This window comes from Bombyx mori, chromosome 8 (assembly GCF_030269925.1).
Source record: "Bombyx mori chromosome 8, ASM3026992v2".
Taxonomy (NCBI): domain Eukaryota; kingdom Metazoa; phylum Arthropoda; class Insecta; order Lepidoptera; family Bombycidae; genus Bombyx; species Bombyx mori.
The window spans coordinates 10,025,489-10,042,348 of record NC_085114.1 but is presented as its reverse complement, the minus strand read 5'-3'; the positions used below and the strand labels follow the sequence as shown (position 1 = coordinate 10,042,348).

General features: G+C 37.8%; 1 protein-coding gene across 2 annotated transcripts in view; it reads right to left on the bottom strand.

Moving 5' to 3' along the window:
• The window catches only part of abcb (ATP-binding cassette transporter subfamily B), a 19,397-nt gene extending 2,537 nt beyond the window's left edge, over nucleotides 1-16,860 (bottom strand). Inside the window, exons 1-14 of one of the 2 annotated variants that reach the window (XM_012695405.4) lie at nucleotides 16,711-16,860; nucleotides 15,960-16,113; nucleotides 13,971-14,115; nucleotides 13,155-13,354; nucleotides 11,295-11,445; nucleotides 9,777-9,948; nucleotides 9,027-9,193; nucleotides 7,773-8,010; nucleotides 6,402-6,577; nucleotides 5,627-5,696; nucleotides 4,403-4,538; nucleotides 2,901-3,108; nucleotides 1,829-2,007; nucleotides 590-704 (exon numbers count right to left, since the gene is read on the bottom strand). In XM_012695405.4, the coding sequence (XP_012550859.1) occupies nucleotides 590-704; nucleotides 1,829-2,007; nucleotides 2,901-3,108; nucleotides 4,403-4,538; nucleotides 5,627-5,696; nucleotides 6,402-6,577; nucleotides 7,773-8,010; nucleotides 9,027-9,193; nucleotides 9,777-9,948; nucleotides 11,295-11,445; nucleotides 13,155-13,354; nucleotides 13,971-14,115; nucleotides 15,960-16,108 (2,106 nt within the window). In that variant the 5' untranslated portion in view covers nucleotides 16,109-16,113; nucleotides 16,711-16,860. 2 annotated transcript variants of the gene reach the window in all.

Genomic DNA, 16,860 nt, shown 5'->3' with positions numbered 1-16,860 from the left:
CGAAAATTTACGCTAACGCTATTGTGTTATTTAACCACGACTACTCCGCTTCCAACAAGTTCAGGTAGAAAAAAACCTACTGAAAAAAGATAAATACTGATTCCGAGTCTGATCTGTCGGTTGCTTTTTCATTTTATAGTGATTGAATTGGAATTTTAAAAAAAAATCTCTGTTAGAAATAAACTTTCTCTATTAGAAATAAACAAGTAATTACTTATCACATTTATTTTATTTCATAAATTGGAAAATTACCTTAAGTTACATTATACCAAATTGACAGCTGTTAACTAAATCGGTAGTTATTATCGACATTACCATGGTTAACTAGGTCACAGCACTACCGCATTCCTCAGGATGGACATGAACTCGCGCGCCTACTGTATGTGTGTATTAGTAGAGATACTTTAGCTTAGTAAAAAAAAACAATTACATATTTCTTCAAAAAGTACGTAAAGAGCGTCTGGGGATTTTATTTTTGGCACTCACCCATTGTTCAACATATTGATGATACATACGTATCGTTTGATAAACGCGTCTAAGTTACCCTATACCAAACCAAGCATTTGGAATAAATTAAAGTTCGAAATACCTGCGTGTCGTAAGCGTCGGGAAACGTCAGTATTCGGTCGTGAATGTCCGCGTTCTTGGCGGCAGATATTATATCAGCGGCGGGCGCGTTCAATCTTCCGTATTGAATGTTGTATCTATAACAAAAAAGTGGTTAATAAGTCAGGTCATTTTATTGTACTTCGGAGACTGTTTTTTTTTCTAATTGCCAGTAGCCTAGGGGTTATTCTGGTTTCAGCGGGTGTGTAAACTCACGGGACTCAACCTGAGAGACTTTTCTAACACTGGCCCTAGCAAGAACAGTGCATCGCTGAATCTACCAACGGAATTGCAACCCGCTGAGAAGATCCAGCGAAAACTCAGTGCGCTGTCTATAGGTCGGGGTTAGATACCCAGTGAACATTATTGCTAGCTTTATTAAAGTTATCGTGATTCCTAGTATCTGAGATTCCAAGATATAATCGTCCAAAGATAAATACCACCATCCTACTTATTACTTTTTGTTATTGTTTAAATTGTTGGACGAACTTACGGCCCGCCTAGTGTTACGTGATTACCACACCCATTGATATCAGCAACGTAAATGCAGCCACTTACCCTGAGAGACACGAGTTCTAAGTTTCAGTTTTTACCGTACTTTTAATAGAATGACTGTCGCAAAGCAGTCCTATGTGTGTTGGCTTACAGGGGTTCTTGTGGCCGAAAAAAAACCGTGTGATACAGCCTATATCAGAGGTTTCCAAACTTATTTTGTCTACTGCCCAATTTGAGAATAAATCATTAATTAGCGCCCCCTTGTTTTCACCTACTAAAAAACAACTATAGCGAGAACTCAGTCGGTGTTTAAGAGAGAGAGAGAGTTACAAATCGCCTCCCAAGCCTCTACACAACGCCCCCATTTTTTCTTTCTAGGTCTCATACAGCCCACCTTTAAGCCTGCAGCGCCCATAAGGGGGCGTTATCGCCCACTTTGGGAAAGGCTGGTCTGTATGAACTGTTGTTTCGATAGAAGCCTTTTTTACTGGTGGTAGGACCTCTTGTGACCACCGGCCTGCCTATTTCTGCCGTGAAGCAGTAATGCGTTTAGGTTTGAAGGGCGGGGCAGCCGTTGTAACTATACTTGAGACCTTAGAACTTATATCTCAAGGCGGGTGGCGCATTTACGTTGGGGATGTCTATGGGATCCAGTAACCACTTAACACCAGGTGGGCTGTGACGTCGTCGTCGAGCTCGTCCACCCAAAGACCAATAAGGTTGATACCTAACGGTGTTGTTGAAGAGCACCGTGTCCTGCGGCACGACGCCGATGTTGGCGCGCAGCGAGGCCTGCGTGACGGTGCGCACGTCCTGCTCGTCCACCAGCACGGCGCCCTCGTTCACGTCGTAAAAACGGAATAACAGACGCATTATCGTCGATTTTCCCGCGCCGCTGGGCCCGACCTGAAGAATACGATTTATTAAAGACCAATTTATTTATTTTAAAAATATAATTAACTACATTATTATTTATTTTGTGAACGCAGGACGTGTGGCGATTAGATACACAGGATAGGGGGCGGTGGATTGGCGGCGTGCCTTAGGAGGGTTCATTATCCAACACTGAACGGTAATAAGCTGTCAACGATGATGATTCTTCATTTGAGACGCCAACAACAATATATTCTAGTAATCGATACGAAACGAAATCAATTTTTATTTCTTTAAATGGTTAAATACAATTTTGTTTAGTGGTGTCATATGTTATGTATTTTCGACGTTTACCTCGTCGTGCATTTTGGCCTCAAACGACGTCACAGATAATGCAGTTACGTTCTGTTGCGGTTTGTGGAAAATTCGAAATTCAATTGTATACATATGCTAGCGGACCATTCCGGCTCCGCTCGGGTCTTTAACAAAAATGTCAACGATATTTATCGTTTTATTTTTTTTAAATTAAAGAACACTTATTGCGGCATAACTATAATAGTTAGACCTATGCTGCCGCGACGCTTTTTGTAAATAATAATAGTGTGTCCTACAAAGTCGTAGTACATTATTTTATTCTATCATCAATAGTTTTCGCAGGGCATGCGATGTAAAGAATATTTTAGGTAATTTTTTTACACCTTGGGTTACATTATTAAAGAGAGTTTTTATTAAAGAGAGTTTTTAGTTTATTAGAGAGAGAGTTTTAGTAAAGATCCCTAATTTTTTGTCAAAAAATATTATAGCCTATGCCACTCGGGAACAGTGAAAGAATTTTTCAAACTCGGTTGAGTAGTTTCGAATTTCGGAGCCTATTCAATACAAACAAACAAACAAATATTTCCTCTTTATAGTATAGAAATACTGACCAATGCAACGGTGCTTCCGGGGGCGATTTTAAAACTGATGTTGTTAAGGACGAGCCTCTCGGAGCCGTATCCGAAGGACACGTGCTTGAACTCGACTCCGCCGCGCCGCACCACCAGCTCGGGCGCCCCGGCCGCGTCGCGCACGTCCGTATCCACCCTCAGCAGGTCGAACATGTTCTCCATGTCCACGAAATTCTTCTGTATAGCTCTGTGGAAATTATCAGTACATTTTTTTTTTTTTTTTTATTGCTTAGATGGGTGGACGAGCTCACAGCCCGCCTGGTGTTAAGTGGTTACTGGAGCCCATAGACATCTACAACGTAAATGCCGCCATATACCTTGAGATATAAGATCTCAGGTCTCAGTATAGTTACAACGGCTGCCCCATCCTTCTAACCGAAACGCACTACTGCTTCACGGCAGAAATAGGCAGGGTGGTGGTACCTACCTGTGCGGACTAACGAGAGATCCTACCACCACTAAAATTATTCACATTGATGAGTTCCGATATCCACTATTTACAAAATTTTTTTAACTCTTTTTAGTAAAGCCACCAAATGGGCCGCGAAATTATACAACCATTAACGCGAAAAAAGAGAGCAGCTCTATAAATTTTCAATATAAGTAGAAACGCTATTGTGAAACTGAGTTTTGATACCACTAACATTCCTATGGTACTGCCTATTAGACCATTTACTAGGAACGTTGACCTACACGACGACCTGGTCCTCGAATCAATTCGGAAATACATGAAGTCAGCGTCGGAACGATACTTCGATAAGGCTATGCGTCATGATAATCGCCTTATCGTTGCCGCCGCTGACTACTCCCCGAATCCTGATCATGCAGGAGCCAGTCACCGTCGACGCCCTAGACACGTCCTTACGGATCCATCAGATCCAATAACCTTTGCATTAGATGCCTTCAGCTCTAATACTAGGGGCAGGCTTAGGGACCCCGGTAACCGTACTCGTCGAACTCGACAAAGAGGTCGACGTGCAACCTAACCCATGCATCAGCCCGCTGAGTTTCTCGCCGGATCTTCTCAGCGGGTCGCGATTCCGATACAGTAGTAGATTCATTCGCGAAACAATTGCTCTTGAGTTGTTAGGTCTCCTTCGGAGGCGCTCTTGCAGTTGTTAGCAAATCCCACCCCTCTTGGCTGAGCCTTTGCTCGCCCACCTGTCCTGGTGAAACTGGAAAGGCCTTCGGGCCACCAGTAAACTTTCAATCATAAAAAAAAAAAAACCATTTACTATTGAAAATACGCGATTGGAAACAGAAAATCATTACAATTTTATTTGTCGCACGTTAACCTCATAGAGGGGTTTTAGCACAAACTGCCTCAAAAACAGATCTCTTCAAATTTAATTATTGTACATTAGGGTTACCAGCGCAACAAAGTTTTTTTTAATCGTCCTTGTAGCCTATAGATATAGAGACCATTTTTTCGACATGCCACAGATTAGTATCAAACTCGTGGAACTCTAAAGGAGTCTAACCTGTAATATGTTCCGAACCAATTCAAGGGAACGTAAAGCTGCACTATGTACGACGCGAACAAAGCGTAGTCACCGACAGTGAATTCAGCCGTCTTCACCACCAACGACACGCAGAGCAACGAACCAGCAAGTAAGCCTGCAAACAAAATATAATTTTATGAGATTCAAAAATATACCTTTGTTTCAACCGACCTCACTGTGTACATTCTTACTGTGTATTGACCGTGGAGTGGCACGAAGACGTATGTGTTTGTTAATATAACGTTGAAAGAATGGGATTATAACTAGTGTTAAATCCCTTTACGGCGTTATATAGGCAAACTACGTATGGATTTTTTTTACTTGGTTTTTTTTTTGTTTTTTTCTTCTGTAACTCATTATTATTTTTATTTGTATTTTTTATTTTTTATTCGTAATCTGTAATTTTGATTTCAATAGCCAATTTTGTAGGCTCGCTCGCTATGTACATTAATACGGGTTTGCTGAGTGCATATATCATTTAAACTGCAATCCAGGATTAGATTTAGGTACTATTTGTACGATTTAGCTAATATGTAATGCACTGTAATGGTTGTGATTTGTGGCCCATGACCCGCTGCTGTTAAGCGGTAATATACATCACAAATTGAATTCTGCCACCAACCTTGATAGTTGAGGTGGTCTAAGTTGAATAGTAGGAGGAAGAAGTCTAAATTGCGTGGTGATTAGGTAAATCACAATACCTAATTATTGCGGGTTTCATTTTTATCAGACGGATTCGAACACCGCTCTAGTCGCATTACTCGACACGAGTGCGACTCTACAATATCGATACGAGATAGGTCATCCTGCATTGCACTAATAAAATGTAAAATCACATGTTTCTGCTTTCCGATTACCAAAAGCCTTGTGTCGTCGACGCAACCACGTGCTAGTACAATTCTAGAAAAGCTTAAACAATACTAAATCCCAAACAATAATCCAAAATGGTGTATGCAAAGCCCTTTGTAGTTAGCGATTATCAATCATGATTGACGTTTTTTTATCTGTATTAAAATTGATATAGTCAAAACCAATTACGTGTATAAAGCAAATTGCTGTGAAACAAATGATAAGTATACAAAAAAATCCATAAATAAGTTCAATAAGGAGACGAGAATTTTCAAAACCAAGATGATTTTTTTACAATTGGGGTATTTTTGAATAAATATTATATTTTGTTATTATTATTATGGGTTAACTTACCGCTGCAGATGATGATATTTTGAATGGTGTTCAAAATGTTTAATGTGAACAATGATTTAAACTCTTCTTTCTGAAAAACAAAATAAAGACCCCTCAGTTTTGGAATTAAATTACGTGTTAAATAACAAATAACATTAATACGAACTATAGCGTATATATCGAGTAACTTAATAGCGTGTTGCATTAACGCCCAAACCACTGAACAGATTTTGACCAAAATTCAGCCCACTGCCCACGGCCCGCTTAATATAAAGTCTATACGAGATAAAACTATGACTAGCACTATACAGGCCAGACAAGGGAAGCCGCGTGTGGAAGCCTGATAACATAATATTATTGTGAATTCATGTACCACACCATATGCAGTCAATACTTTTTTTGGACGGCTCAATATACCTTTGTACTCTTGTTTATCTTTATAATATATAGTTCTATTGTATATATTCTATTACTCTATATGAGGTGGTAGGACCTCTTGTGAGTCCGTGCGGGTAGGTATCACCACCCTGCCTATTCCTGCCGTGAAGCAGTAATGCGTTTCGGTTTGAAGGGTGGGGCAGTCGTTGTAATTATACTTGAGACCTTAGAACTTATATCTCAAGGCGGGTGGCGCAATTACGTCTTAGATGTCTATGGGCTCCAGTAACCACTTAACACCAGGGCTGTGAGCTCGTCCACCCATCTAAGCAATGTAAAAAGAGTTAATGAGCTCACCCACCTTGAGACATGAGATCATCATAGTCTCCTAACTTTAGAAGTATGTTTTTTTTCTGACCTGATAATTAAGGATGGCTTCTCTATAAGACATCACTTCATAAGATTCCGCTCCGTAATATTTAACAGTCTCGTAGTTCAACAGAGAGTCGACCGAGCGAGCCTTCTGCTCGTTGTCGGCGAGATTCATGCGACGTTGGAACTTCGTGCGCCATTCCGTCACGGCTATTGTTGCGACTGAAATATTAGATTGTTTTTTTGTTAATAGACATCTAAGTGGTAAATACTTTTTTTTTTGTTGCTTATATAGGCGGACGAGCTCACAGCCCACCCGGTGCCAAGTGGTTACTGGAGCCCATAGATATCTACAACGTAAACGCGCCACCCGCCCGGAGACATAAGTTCCAAGGTCTCAGCACAGCCACAACGGTTGCTCCACCCTTCAAACAGAATAGCATTACTGCTTCACGGCAGAAATAGGCAGGGTGGTCGTACCTACCCCCGCGGACTCACAAGAGGTCTTACCACCAGTTAAGTTGTAAACAGATCAAATTAGCTAGCTGTACTCTTAACTAATGTTCTTGTATTAAAGATATTGAAAGCATACAATGCAAGAACACAGACATCATTAACAACAGATATATTGTTATAACGACCCTAATCGAGAAACGAACAGGGGCAAACAAAGCGACAAAAGTATAAAAAAAATATACAAAAAGTATAAATTACAACTATTTTCCTAAAGACTATTTAAGACTATTTTTCCTATAGACATTTAAAAAAAAACCACTCTTAGCACAATTTAATATCTATTGACGCGCGGAGCATAGTCTCCCAGAAGCAGGACCGTTCCCCGCCTGCGATGTATGTTTGTTCGCTTTACATTGAGCGTTTACGAAATACTATTGATAGGTGGTGGTAGGACCTCTTGTGAGTCCGCGCGGGTAGATACCACCACCCCACCTATTTCTGCCGTGAAGCAGTAATGCGTTTCGATTTGAAGGGTGGGGCAGCCATTGTAACTATACTGAGACCTTAGATCTTATATCTCAAGGTATATGGCGGCATTTACGTTGTAGCTGTCTATGAGCTCCGCTAACCACATAACAGCAGGTGGGCTGTGAGCTCGTCCACCTATCTATGAAATAATATTGCCCCTGGATTGAGAAAGCTGTTATTTGTTATAATTAAGTCGTTATGGACTAACGGATAAGAAGGCCGGTGTACTCTTTTCAAGCGATGCGGCTGGGCTGATGTTCAAATACCGCAGGTAGGTCACATTTTTTTCTAACAAACTACACACGTAACTTAAAGTGACTTATACTTGTGTACTGTTAAAATGATTGTTCTCAAAATAAACCATTTATAATGCTTTTGAACTAAATTTGCGCTAATCATATTTTATTTCATGAAAACGATAATTTAAACTTACTAATATACAGGATCATTGTAGTAAAAACGATCAGTCCGAACCAAATATTGAACGCCGTGACAAAATAGATGACTGCCACCAAGATATCGACCAGCGTTGGAGTGATAGAGAACAGAATGTACGAGAGGAGATTGTTTATAGAATCCGTTCCTCGGTCCATCACCCTGAGGACTTCTCCGGTTTTGCGAGACAAATGCCAGCGTAAAGGCAAGTCATGGAGATGCTTGAACAGTTCCAGCTGCAATGTAAAGCAAAATATTAAAGTCAAAGAATGTGGTCTCTTACTCATATTCCCAATTTTGATACAAAATACTCGTGGGGCATTTTTTTTTTTTTAGACAGTCACGCCGCGTTAACTGGTCCCGTGCTAAGTTCGTAAAGAACTTGTGTTGCAGGTACCAGATAACGGAAATAAACGTAAGATTTTTATTATACACATACATATACTTAACACGTTGCCTGTCCAGAGTATTTTGGTTAAGTACCAGTGACGCTCATTATTTTTTTTTCGGCTTAACTATTTCATTTTATGTACTTATGAAGTACATGTAAGTGCTTTTCAAAAAACACTTTCAAAAACAACTAAAATACAGAATTTCATGCATGCATTAGTTTTAATGCACAGACGTGTCAGCTAGAATATCGTGCATTACTTATAATGCACGAACGTCACAGCTGGACCAAAAATGCATTATATATAATGCACGAACAGGCAACGTGTTAATATACATCCATAACCCTGGAAAAGACATTTTTTTTATATTTATCATACAAATGGCGGGATTCGAACCCGCGGCCCACTTGTGTAGTGACCATCTCACTTACCACTACACCAGACGGCCGTTTATATTTTATACACGTTTTTTGAATTTCCATAAAGCTATCGACTGGGGTAATTATGACACGTGTTTTGAGATCCAAATTTGATGCTCATATAAAACAGACAATGCACAGCCAAAATAATGGCCTGATATTATGTTATTATCAAATTAATTCTGCAAACGTTGTAAAAGTAACTGTCCGCAAACGTATAGACCACACAGTGAAGTTTGTTACAATTCGATTATATTGACATTTGTTTAAATATGGAAAGTAGATGTGTAGATGTCGATTAATCTCCAAATATCTCAATGTTTCTCTTGATGACAGAAAAGCATGTTATTTTTTTAAATCGCCAACCTCCACTACCGTAGAGCCGTTTTGAGAAGAAGTGTTTTATATTTTACATATCCCGACATTTAAATATCTCCTTACCTCCAACTCTCTTGTGGTGTATTGTTGGACCTTGATCCACAAAAACGAACGCATATTATTCAATAAACCCATTCCGCCGGTACCCCCTCCTTGGAGGAACTTGAAAAACACATATATCAATACCAGATCCCAGCGGAAGGAGAGAGGCGGTTCCGATATGCTGTTAACTGTAAAATAATAAAATACATTTCAAACATCAAAACGGTTAAACATAGCATTTTTACATTAAAAAAAAGTTGGTCAAATGATCAGGGGTTCAAATCGTCCGACGAGATCATTGACCTCGCGCGGCAGCTGATCTTTAACTACGTTACGAGCATAATAAACCAAATTTGAATATTATAGGTAGTGTTATCACCATCATTTACTTTCATTTTCGAGAACCAATTCAATACGCCCCTGTTACTATATTGTATTTATTTGTGATATTGGTTTTAAAGAAACAATTTAAATAGGCTTTTCAAAAGCTGAACCGGCATAACGTTTCATGTAGGGATTGACAGAGCTCGCTCTGTCCCTTTCCCGCAATGTAAGCTTGATATACAATTATAGAACAATTAATTAGAAACAACATTTCTCAGTATAACTAGCATCTATGATAAAATTAAAATGCTTATGATTTCTTCTCTCCGAATAGATTTAGAGTGAGTTTTCAAAATATCGCGTTTTAGGACTCCATATTTCAAGGATTCCAGCTGCATGTAATTCAAACATCCTTAAATTTGTATTCAATTTCACAGAATTACTTACATATCAGCCTGTTGTATATAGGGACGTATAGATTGATAGCTCTTCCAGCAATGAGAGCCAGTATACATATGAGCACATAGAGTTGGAGGATGAAATTCTTCTTCGGCCACAGGAACGGTAGGAGTGTGCGCAATTTCGTAAACACATTTCTGAACGTCGATCTGTTGTCATCCTGACGACAAAGAATGTTTGATATGAATTTGATGTTGAACGGTTGCGGTTCGGACAGCAATGCATTACGTACAAAATAACTGGCGGGTTGACCCGCTCTTCAACGAGTGTGTTAATAAGACGAATGGTATGTTAATTTTCATTAGGGTTGTGTTTTAGTACAGGTATACACACTGCCGTCCAGAACGCACTGGGCAGGTAGAAACGAACAGAATTCGCATAAGTAATAATGAAACCAGGGAGAAAATGCAGAAATATCGTTTGTGACCTATATGATGAGTTATTTTAGTAAAATTAATGGTCAAATCTCACTGGAGTGTACAAATAAAAGTAGTGCTCCATTGACGGAACATCTAATAAAAACAGTCGTGACTTATTGTGATTTGTTAATCGATTATTTATTTTTTCATAAATATATACATTTCAGGAACTTATCAAGACTTATAATATCTCTATCAAACTGTATATTTCTCGCAAACGTTATGAAATGTAATATGGTAAGAAGTCAGATAATTTTTCACGTTAAAACAACCTTTAATTTAAATTTGATATCTTGATCTTCTGTTTTCACACTTAAATGATTTTGAAATGGACATGACATTTTAAATTACTCAAAACTGTTCATGATGATAGATGACGTGAAAGAGAGATTTTTTTTCATCAAAAAAGTTTTCTATATCAAATTAAATTTTAAAAATTCTAATACTATTTTCTTTAGAGTTGTAAATGCTTCGTCGTTCAAGGGCTGTATCCAATAAAGCTTGTTATCACATAACACAACGTAAATACCCCAGCCTACTTCGAGATCGTAATCTCGCATCTACTGTAGGTATGTCTCATCAAAACGAATGAAATATTCTTCTCGTACATAGCAGCATACGTAGTGCGATTAATCATTACAAAAACCACGCAGTCAAAGAGCGAAGCGGGTTTTTATTCGATAGGGGTTTCATCCACCCACAATATCAAATTTACACTGCGAACTTGACCCTCCCTTGCATTTTTTTTATTGCTTAGGTGAGTGGACAAGCTCACAGCCCACCTGGTGTTAAATGGTTACTGGAGCCCATAGAGATCCACAACGTAAATGCGCCACCCACCTTGAGATATAAGTTCTAAGGTCTCAAGTATAGTTACAACGGCTGCCCCACCCTTCAAATCGAAACGCATTACTGCTTCACGGCAGAACTAGGCAGGGTGGCGGTACCCACCCGCGCGGACTCACAAGCGGTCCTACACCAGTAACTCGTTCATTTCTCGTAAAAACTTTGGCTATGTTATCTGCAAATAGATATCGCATAGAAACTATTTCGTTTGTTTCCGCTTATGCAACTCTTGAATACTCACGCGTGGCTGTATATTCCTTCGGCCTTCGTGTTCGTCCTCTAAGTAGTCGAAGTGGTGCATGATGCCCGGCGCCTTCATACCGAGCACGAACATTATCATACACGACACGTAACGACCGACGAACAATGACATTTCGAGGCGATCTTGAAGACTGAGAATGTTAAAAAACTATTATCTATACTAATATTGTAAAGAGGAAAGATTTGTTTGTTTGTTTGTTTGTTTGTTTCGAATAGGCTCCGAAACTACTGGACCGATTTGAAAAATTCTTTTTCCATTAGAAGCCGACATTGTCCCTGATGAACATAGGCTACTTTTTTTTTATTTCTTTTTATTTTATTTTTTTGGTTTCATCTGTGTTTTAATGTTTCCGAAGCGAAGCGAGGGCGGGTCGCTAGTAAGTTAATACAATCGTTCTCTGTTTAAAGTAACAAGTTTTTTTTTCCTACCTAAACTGATTGCCTTGAGAGGCGTAACCCTAACGTACCCTAATGTAGGTGAGCTATCGGAGCTCAAACAAGGATGCGTTGCTAATACTGGCCCTAGCAAGAGCAGTGCTTCGCAGAATCTACCAACGAGTCGGAAACGCGACCCACTGAGAAGATCCGAGAAACTCAGTGGGCTGTGTCTATAGATTAGCTTACTCGCCGAACCCTTTGTCACAAGCGACGGTTTCGACGAGGAACGTAACAAGGTTTCAAATTTACGGTTTAATAATTAATTTATTAAACGATTCAGCTCAAAGTTCTTGCAAAAGCTTTTCGCTGCTGAGCCTCGCAGTTAGCTTAGGGACGATACGCGGCTCTAATCTCGAACATGAGCTAAAATCATGGATTTTTAATAAATGTGTAGCCTCTATTATTATGAGACGGATAAACAATCTTGATACTTTGCCTAGAAGTGTTAGTTACATTAAAATAACAACTGTATAGTCAAATGTATTTTCTGCGGTTTTGGGAGTCATAAAACATAATTAAATCTAATTTCAAGGCCAAAAACTGTAAAAAGATTTTAAAAAAACTCTAGATTAAAACGTAATGGTAGGTAGTGTTAATAACGACTGTACTTATTCTTAAATCCCGTATACATTACTTATTTCAATAAAAATCGGCTCCTATTGGTGTTAGAATAAAATACTTTACTGATATGATCGTTAAGGTATTGGCAATGTGAAAAAAGGTAAAAGGTAATCAAAAATATTAGAGTTGTCTTCAAACTTAATCCAATCCAATCCAATAGGTGTAGCACCTAAGCGGCTTAGTTTCGAGTTACGTTGAACTACATACATATATCCTGTAAAACATTGATAGCAATAGTATTTCCGTACGATATGAGGACAATGCGGTTAACTTGTTTAATAACACTAAAATTCAATATTATAATATTTGCTGTGCTAAAACTAACTTCATCCATTTAATAAAGGTTCTCGATTAGAAACATTTCCAATACGGAGTATGTTTAGTTTTTATTTTAACCATACTTGATGTATTCATTTTATTTTGTACGTTTTATAAATACCTATATATATATATAAAGTCTTCTTACATATGACTCATTTAATTAAGAGGTGATTCCCGTAATTTTACTCGTGGTGGGACGTATAGTTTTTGAAAGCGAAACATTCATTTCGACTCGAAGGTGATGCTCAAGGTAGGCGGCGACGTTTTAGTTGTAATATCTATGGACTCCAGTTACCACTTAAGGTCAATAAACCTGACTTTTAAATCAATAATTTACTAAGCTCTTGATATAGCCGCGCTATGCACGCACACTTGTCGCGATCGTGCCATAGAGAACCTAGGTACACTAATTGAATCTTATCGAACGTCAACAAAGTGATCAATTATTTTATGTACTTACTTTTTCAAGTGCCACCACCATCCTTCTTTGTTGATATTTAAAAATGATAAATTCTCCGATACGAATATCATAGCCCAAAAAACCAAGAGTACAAAACCGTGACCTCTAGGAGGCACGGACGGTAATAAGAACCTCCTCTCGAGGATCGCTAAGTAGGCCGACAATGGAAATACTACCAGAGTAACTGTTAATGCAACTACCTGAAAAAAAAAAAGAATTAAGTTGTTGTTATACCGGACAGCAATAATAATTGTCGTTTTCAATAAACATACGCTTTTTAAGTATTGCTATTATCTGGTGAAAATTTGGAACTGCTACTGTATGTGTATTGTCTATTTTCAATCAATTTTTGGTGGAAGGACCTCTTGTGAGTCCGCACGGGTAGGTACCACCGCCCCGCCTATTTCTGCCGTGAAGCAGTAATGCGTTTCGGTTTGAAGGGTGGGGCAGCCGTTGTAACTATACTGAGACCTTTGAACTTTTATCTCAAGGTGTGTGGCGCATTTACGTTGTAGATGTCTATGGGTTCCAGCAACCACTTAACACCAGGTGGGCTGTGAGCTCGTCCACACATCTAGGCAATAAAAAAAATAATCTGAATAAGATACCTAATACAAACGAATTCTTATTTTGGGGGCAAGTATAGTTCTTCAATTGTGTATATATTTTATAAAACCAACTCTATATTTAGTGTTTACTTCAAAGCTTCTTCTATTCTGTTACAGTGCTCCATAGATCTACAGTTAATTTAAATGAAATATATAAACAATAGTAATTATAAAGGTAGTTCAATATTATTTATATAATTTTTCTTACCATATAACCATACACACAACCACTTTTGAACAATAATGCTTGTAACAGAAACCTTATTACAGCCAACACTGGTACTAAAAGAGTAAAAAACATCTGAACTCCAAAAAGCTTCGATGATCGGACATCCATCACCTCAGTGGCATGTCTGGAAAAAAGAATGATGAAATTGATGATTTGCATTGTAGATTGATAGATTTATTACTTACTAGCTGACCCGGCAGACTTCGTAGTGCCTTAATCGATAAATAAAAGACCTAAGCTTTTGTATAAAATAAACTTAAAACAAACAAAAGGAATCCGTCCGACGGGGCATACGTCAAAGGAAAAACAAAATTGTTATTTTTATTTAATTCGGAGCATTTTCATATTTATCTACCTTTTAAACCTTCTCTGGACTTCCACAAATAATTTAGGACTAAAATTAGCCATATCGGTCTAGCCGTTCTCGAGTTTTAGCGAGACTAACGAACAGCAATTCATTTTTATATATAGAAGAAGAAGATAGAAGAAGAAGAAGATAAAATTTAGAGTTTGTTTAGAAGATTATTCGTGATTTTTTATCAAACAACAAGTATGGATTAAATTGGCCACTCAGCATAAAATTTACCAAAATCTATAAAGCATTTGCTATATAAATGTGCCACTAACACTATGATTATATTTTGTGGCCTGCATACAGACTATATTGGCAGGATGATTATTGTTTGAATGCTCTTGAAACTTATCTGATTCTTAAAATAACTTCAAATTCTAAAAAGATTTACAATCAAAAGTAAAATGAAAAGTTCAGACAAAGCCTGGATCTTCATATTGCAAACCATGACATCATATTGATATGCTATTGTTGTACATATCAGGAGATAAAATTTATGCTATTAACATATTGATTATTGTTCTTATCATATTAACATTGTCAACAGTTCATTATTCATTCACATCCTTGAACAATAAAACTCCTACAGAACAATTTCTAAACTAACACCGATTACTGAGAATAAACAAGAATTCCACGTGACCACAACTGTTCTGCCAAGAGTAACCGACAATGATGACACTTATAGTTGTTATAGCACAATTAGACTGAGGCTAGCACATTTCGGATGCTCCCAGTTCAATATCAGGGCTTTTAGGCAATCCAAGCAACTGACACTGTTCCCTGCAAATGCCACTAAGGGACACAGCCCACTGGGTTTCTAGCCAGATCTCTGTGTTTCGATTCTGTGGTAGATTCAGAGAAGCACTGCTCTTGATTAGGCAGGTATTAGCAGTTTCCAAGGCTGAATCCTGTGAGCCTACACGTTGGATGAAGCTAACATAGCCTCATACAATACATGACGCAAATATATAGGGAAACGATCTCACAGCCCACCTCATATTAAATGGTTACCAGAGCCCATAGATAGACAAATCAATGAGAATGTTGAAGCTTATTTACATCTTACAGTAAATCTCTAGTCTTATTAATAACTAGCTGTACTAGGGCATTTAAAAAATGCAAGTATATGCAGATAGCCCATCTGATGTTAAGTGGCTACAGAAATACAAACATGACAAAGACAAGTATCATTTCAGTTGAGGTTTCATTGTGTAAATTACTATTTCAATCTTTTTAAATGTTTGTAGCAGAAATTGGGATGATGGTCATTCTGCACCTAACTTTCAAAGACATAAATCTCACAATTTTACTGGTACCTCTTGTGAATCCGCACAGGTAGGTACCACCACCCTGCCTATTTCTGCTGCAAAGCAGTAATGCGTTTCAACTTGAAGGGTGTTGCAGCCGTTGTAATTATACTGAGACCTTAGAACTCACATCTCAATGTAGCATATATGTTGTAGATGTCTATGGGCTTTAGTAACCCTTAACACCAGGTGAGCCGTCAGCTTGTCCACTCATCTCTGCATTAAAAAAATACCAATACCATAATTTACCAGTAGTTTAATGAGTTTAAAATATTGAATGGAAGAAAAAGAAAAAAGAATAAATACCTTTTGTAAATAACAATTTGTGTGGTTCCCAAGACCAATAGGAATCCACCTATGAACACAGCAGATACGGTCTCCATGAAACATTGTGATATGCCGTGATCCACCCATATCTCTCCAAGTGTCACATTTGGAGGACAATACTTCATCATGATTACTGAAAAAATAATATCACAAAGTCATTTGCAGCTGACAGCTTATGATGTAGGTAGACCTATTAGACACTGGTGACGGGGTATATGGTAAGCCTGCAAGGATAGGTATGATCACGCTGCATATTTCTGCTGTGAAGCTGTTATGCATACCAGTTTCAAAGGTGGAGCAGCAGTTATACTATACAATTGAAACTTAGAACTTTTGCTCAAGGTAAGAAGTGCCTATGTTATAAAATATTCTAAGCTTTCTATTTTTATAACTATATTCTATGATCTATCTTCAAATAAAAATTTAAAGGTACATATATTAATATTAAACTTTAGATATTATTGTAATTTCGGCATGTTAATACATTAAGATCTCATTTTTTTAATTCTTTACAAATTAAACATTAGTTATGGGAGTACATATTATGAGAAAGTACAAAACAACTTATAATGATTAGCATTTTCTGTTATTAGGTATTCATTTTAACCTTGATTAAATATAAAATATTATTATCTAAGTCACTAAGTTGTATTTAATGTTGTATGTATATACTTCGTATGTATTTTGTTACGCGACTTTTATCTATTTTAATTTATCTATTATTGGTTACCTATTTTTATTATTATAATCACCTCTTGGCTTAACACTGCTATTCACTTTGCATCAGCAATTTCACACATGCCGGCTAATTCAAAACGTCGCGAATGTAATAAAAAATATTATGGAATAAATCGCAGTAAATATATTAAGTGTATAATCT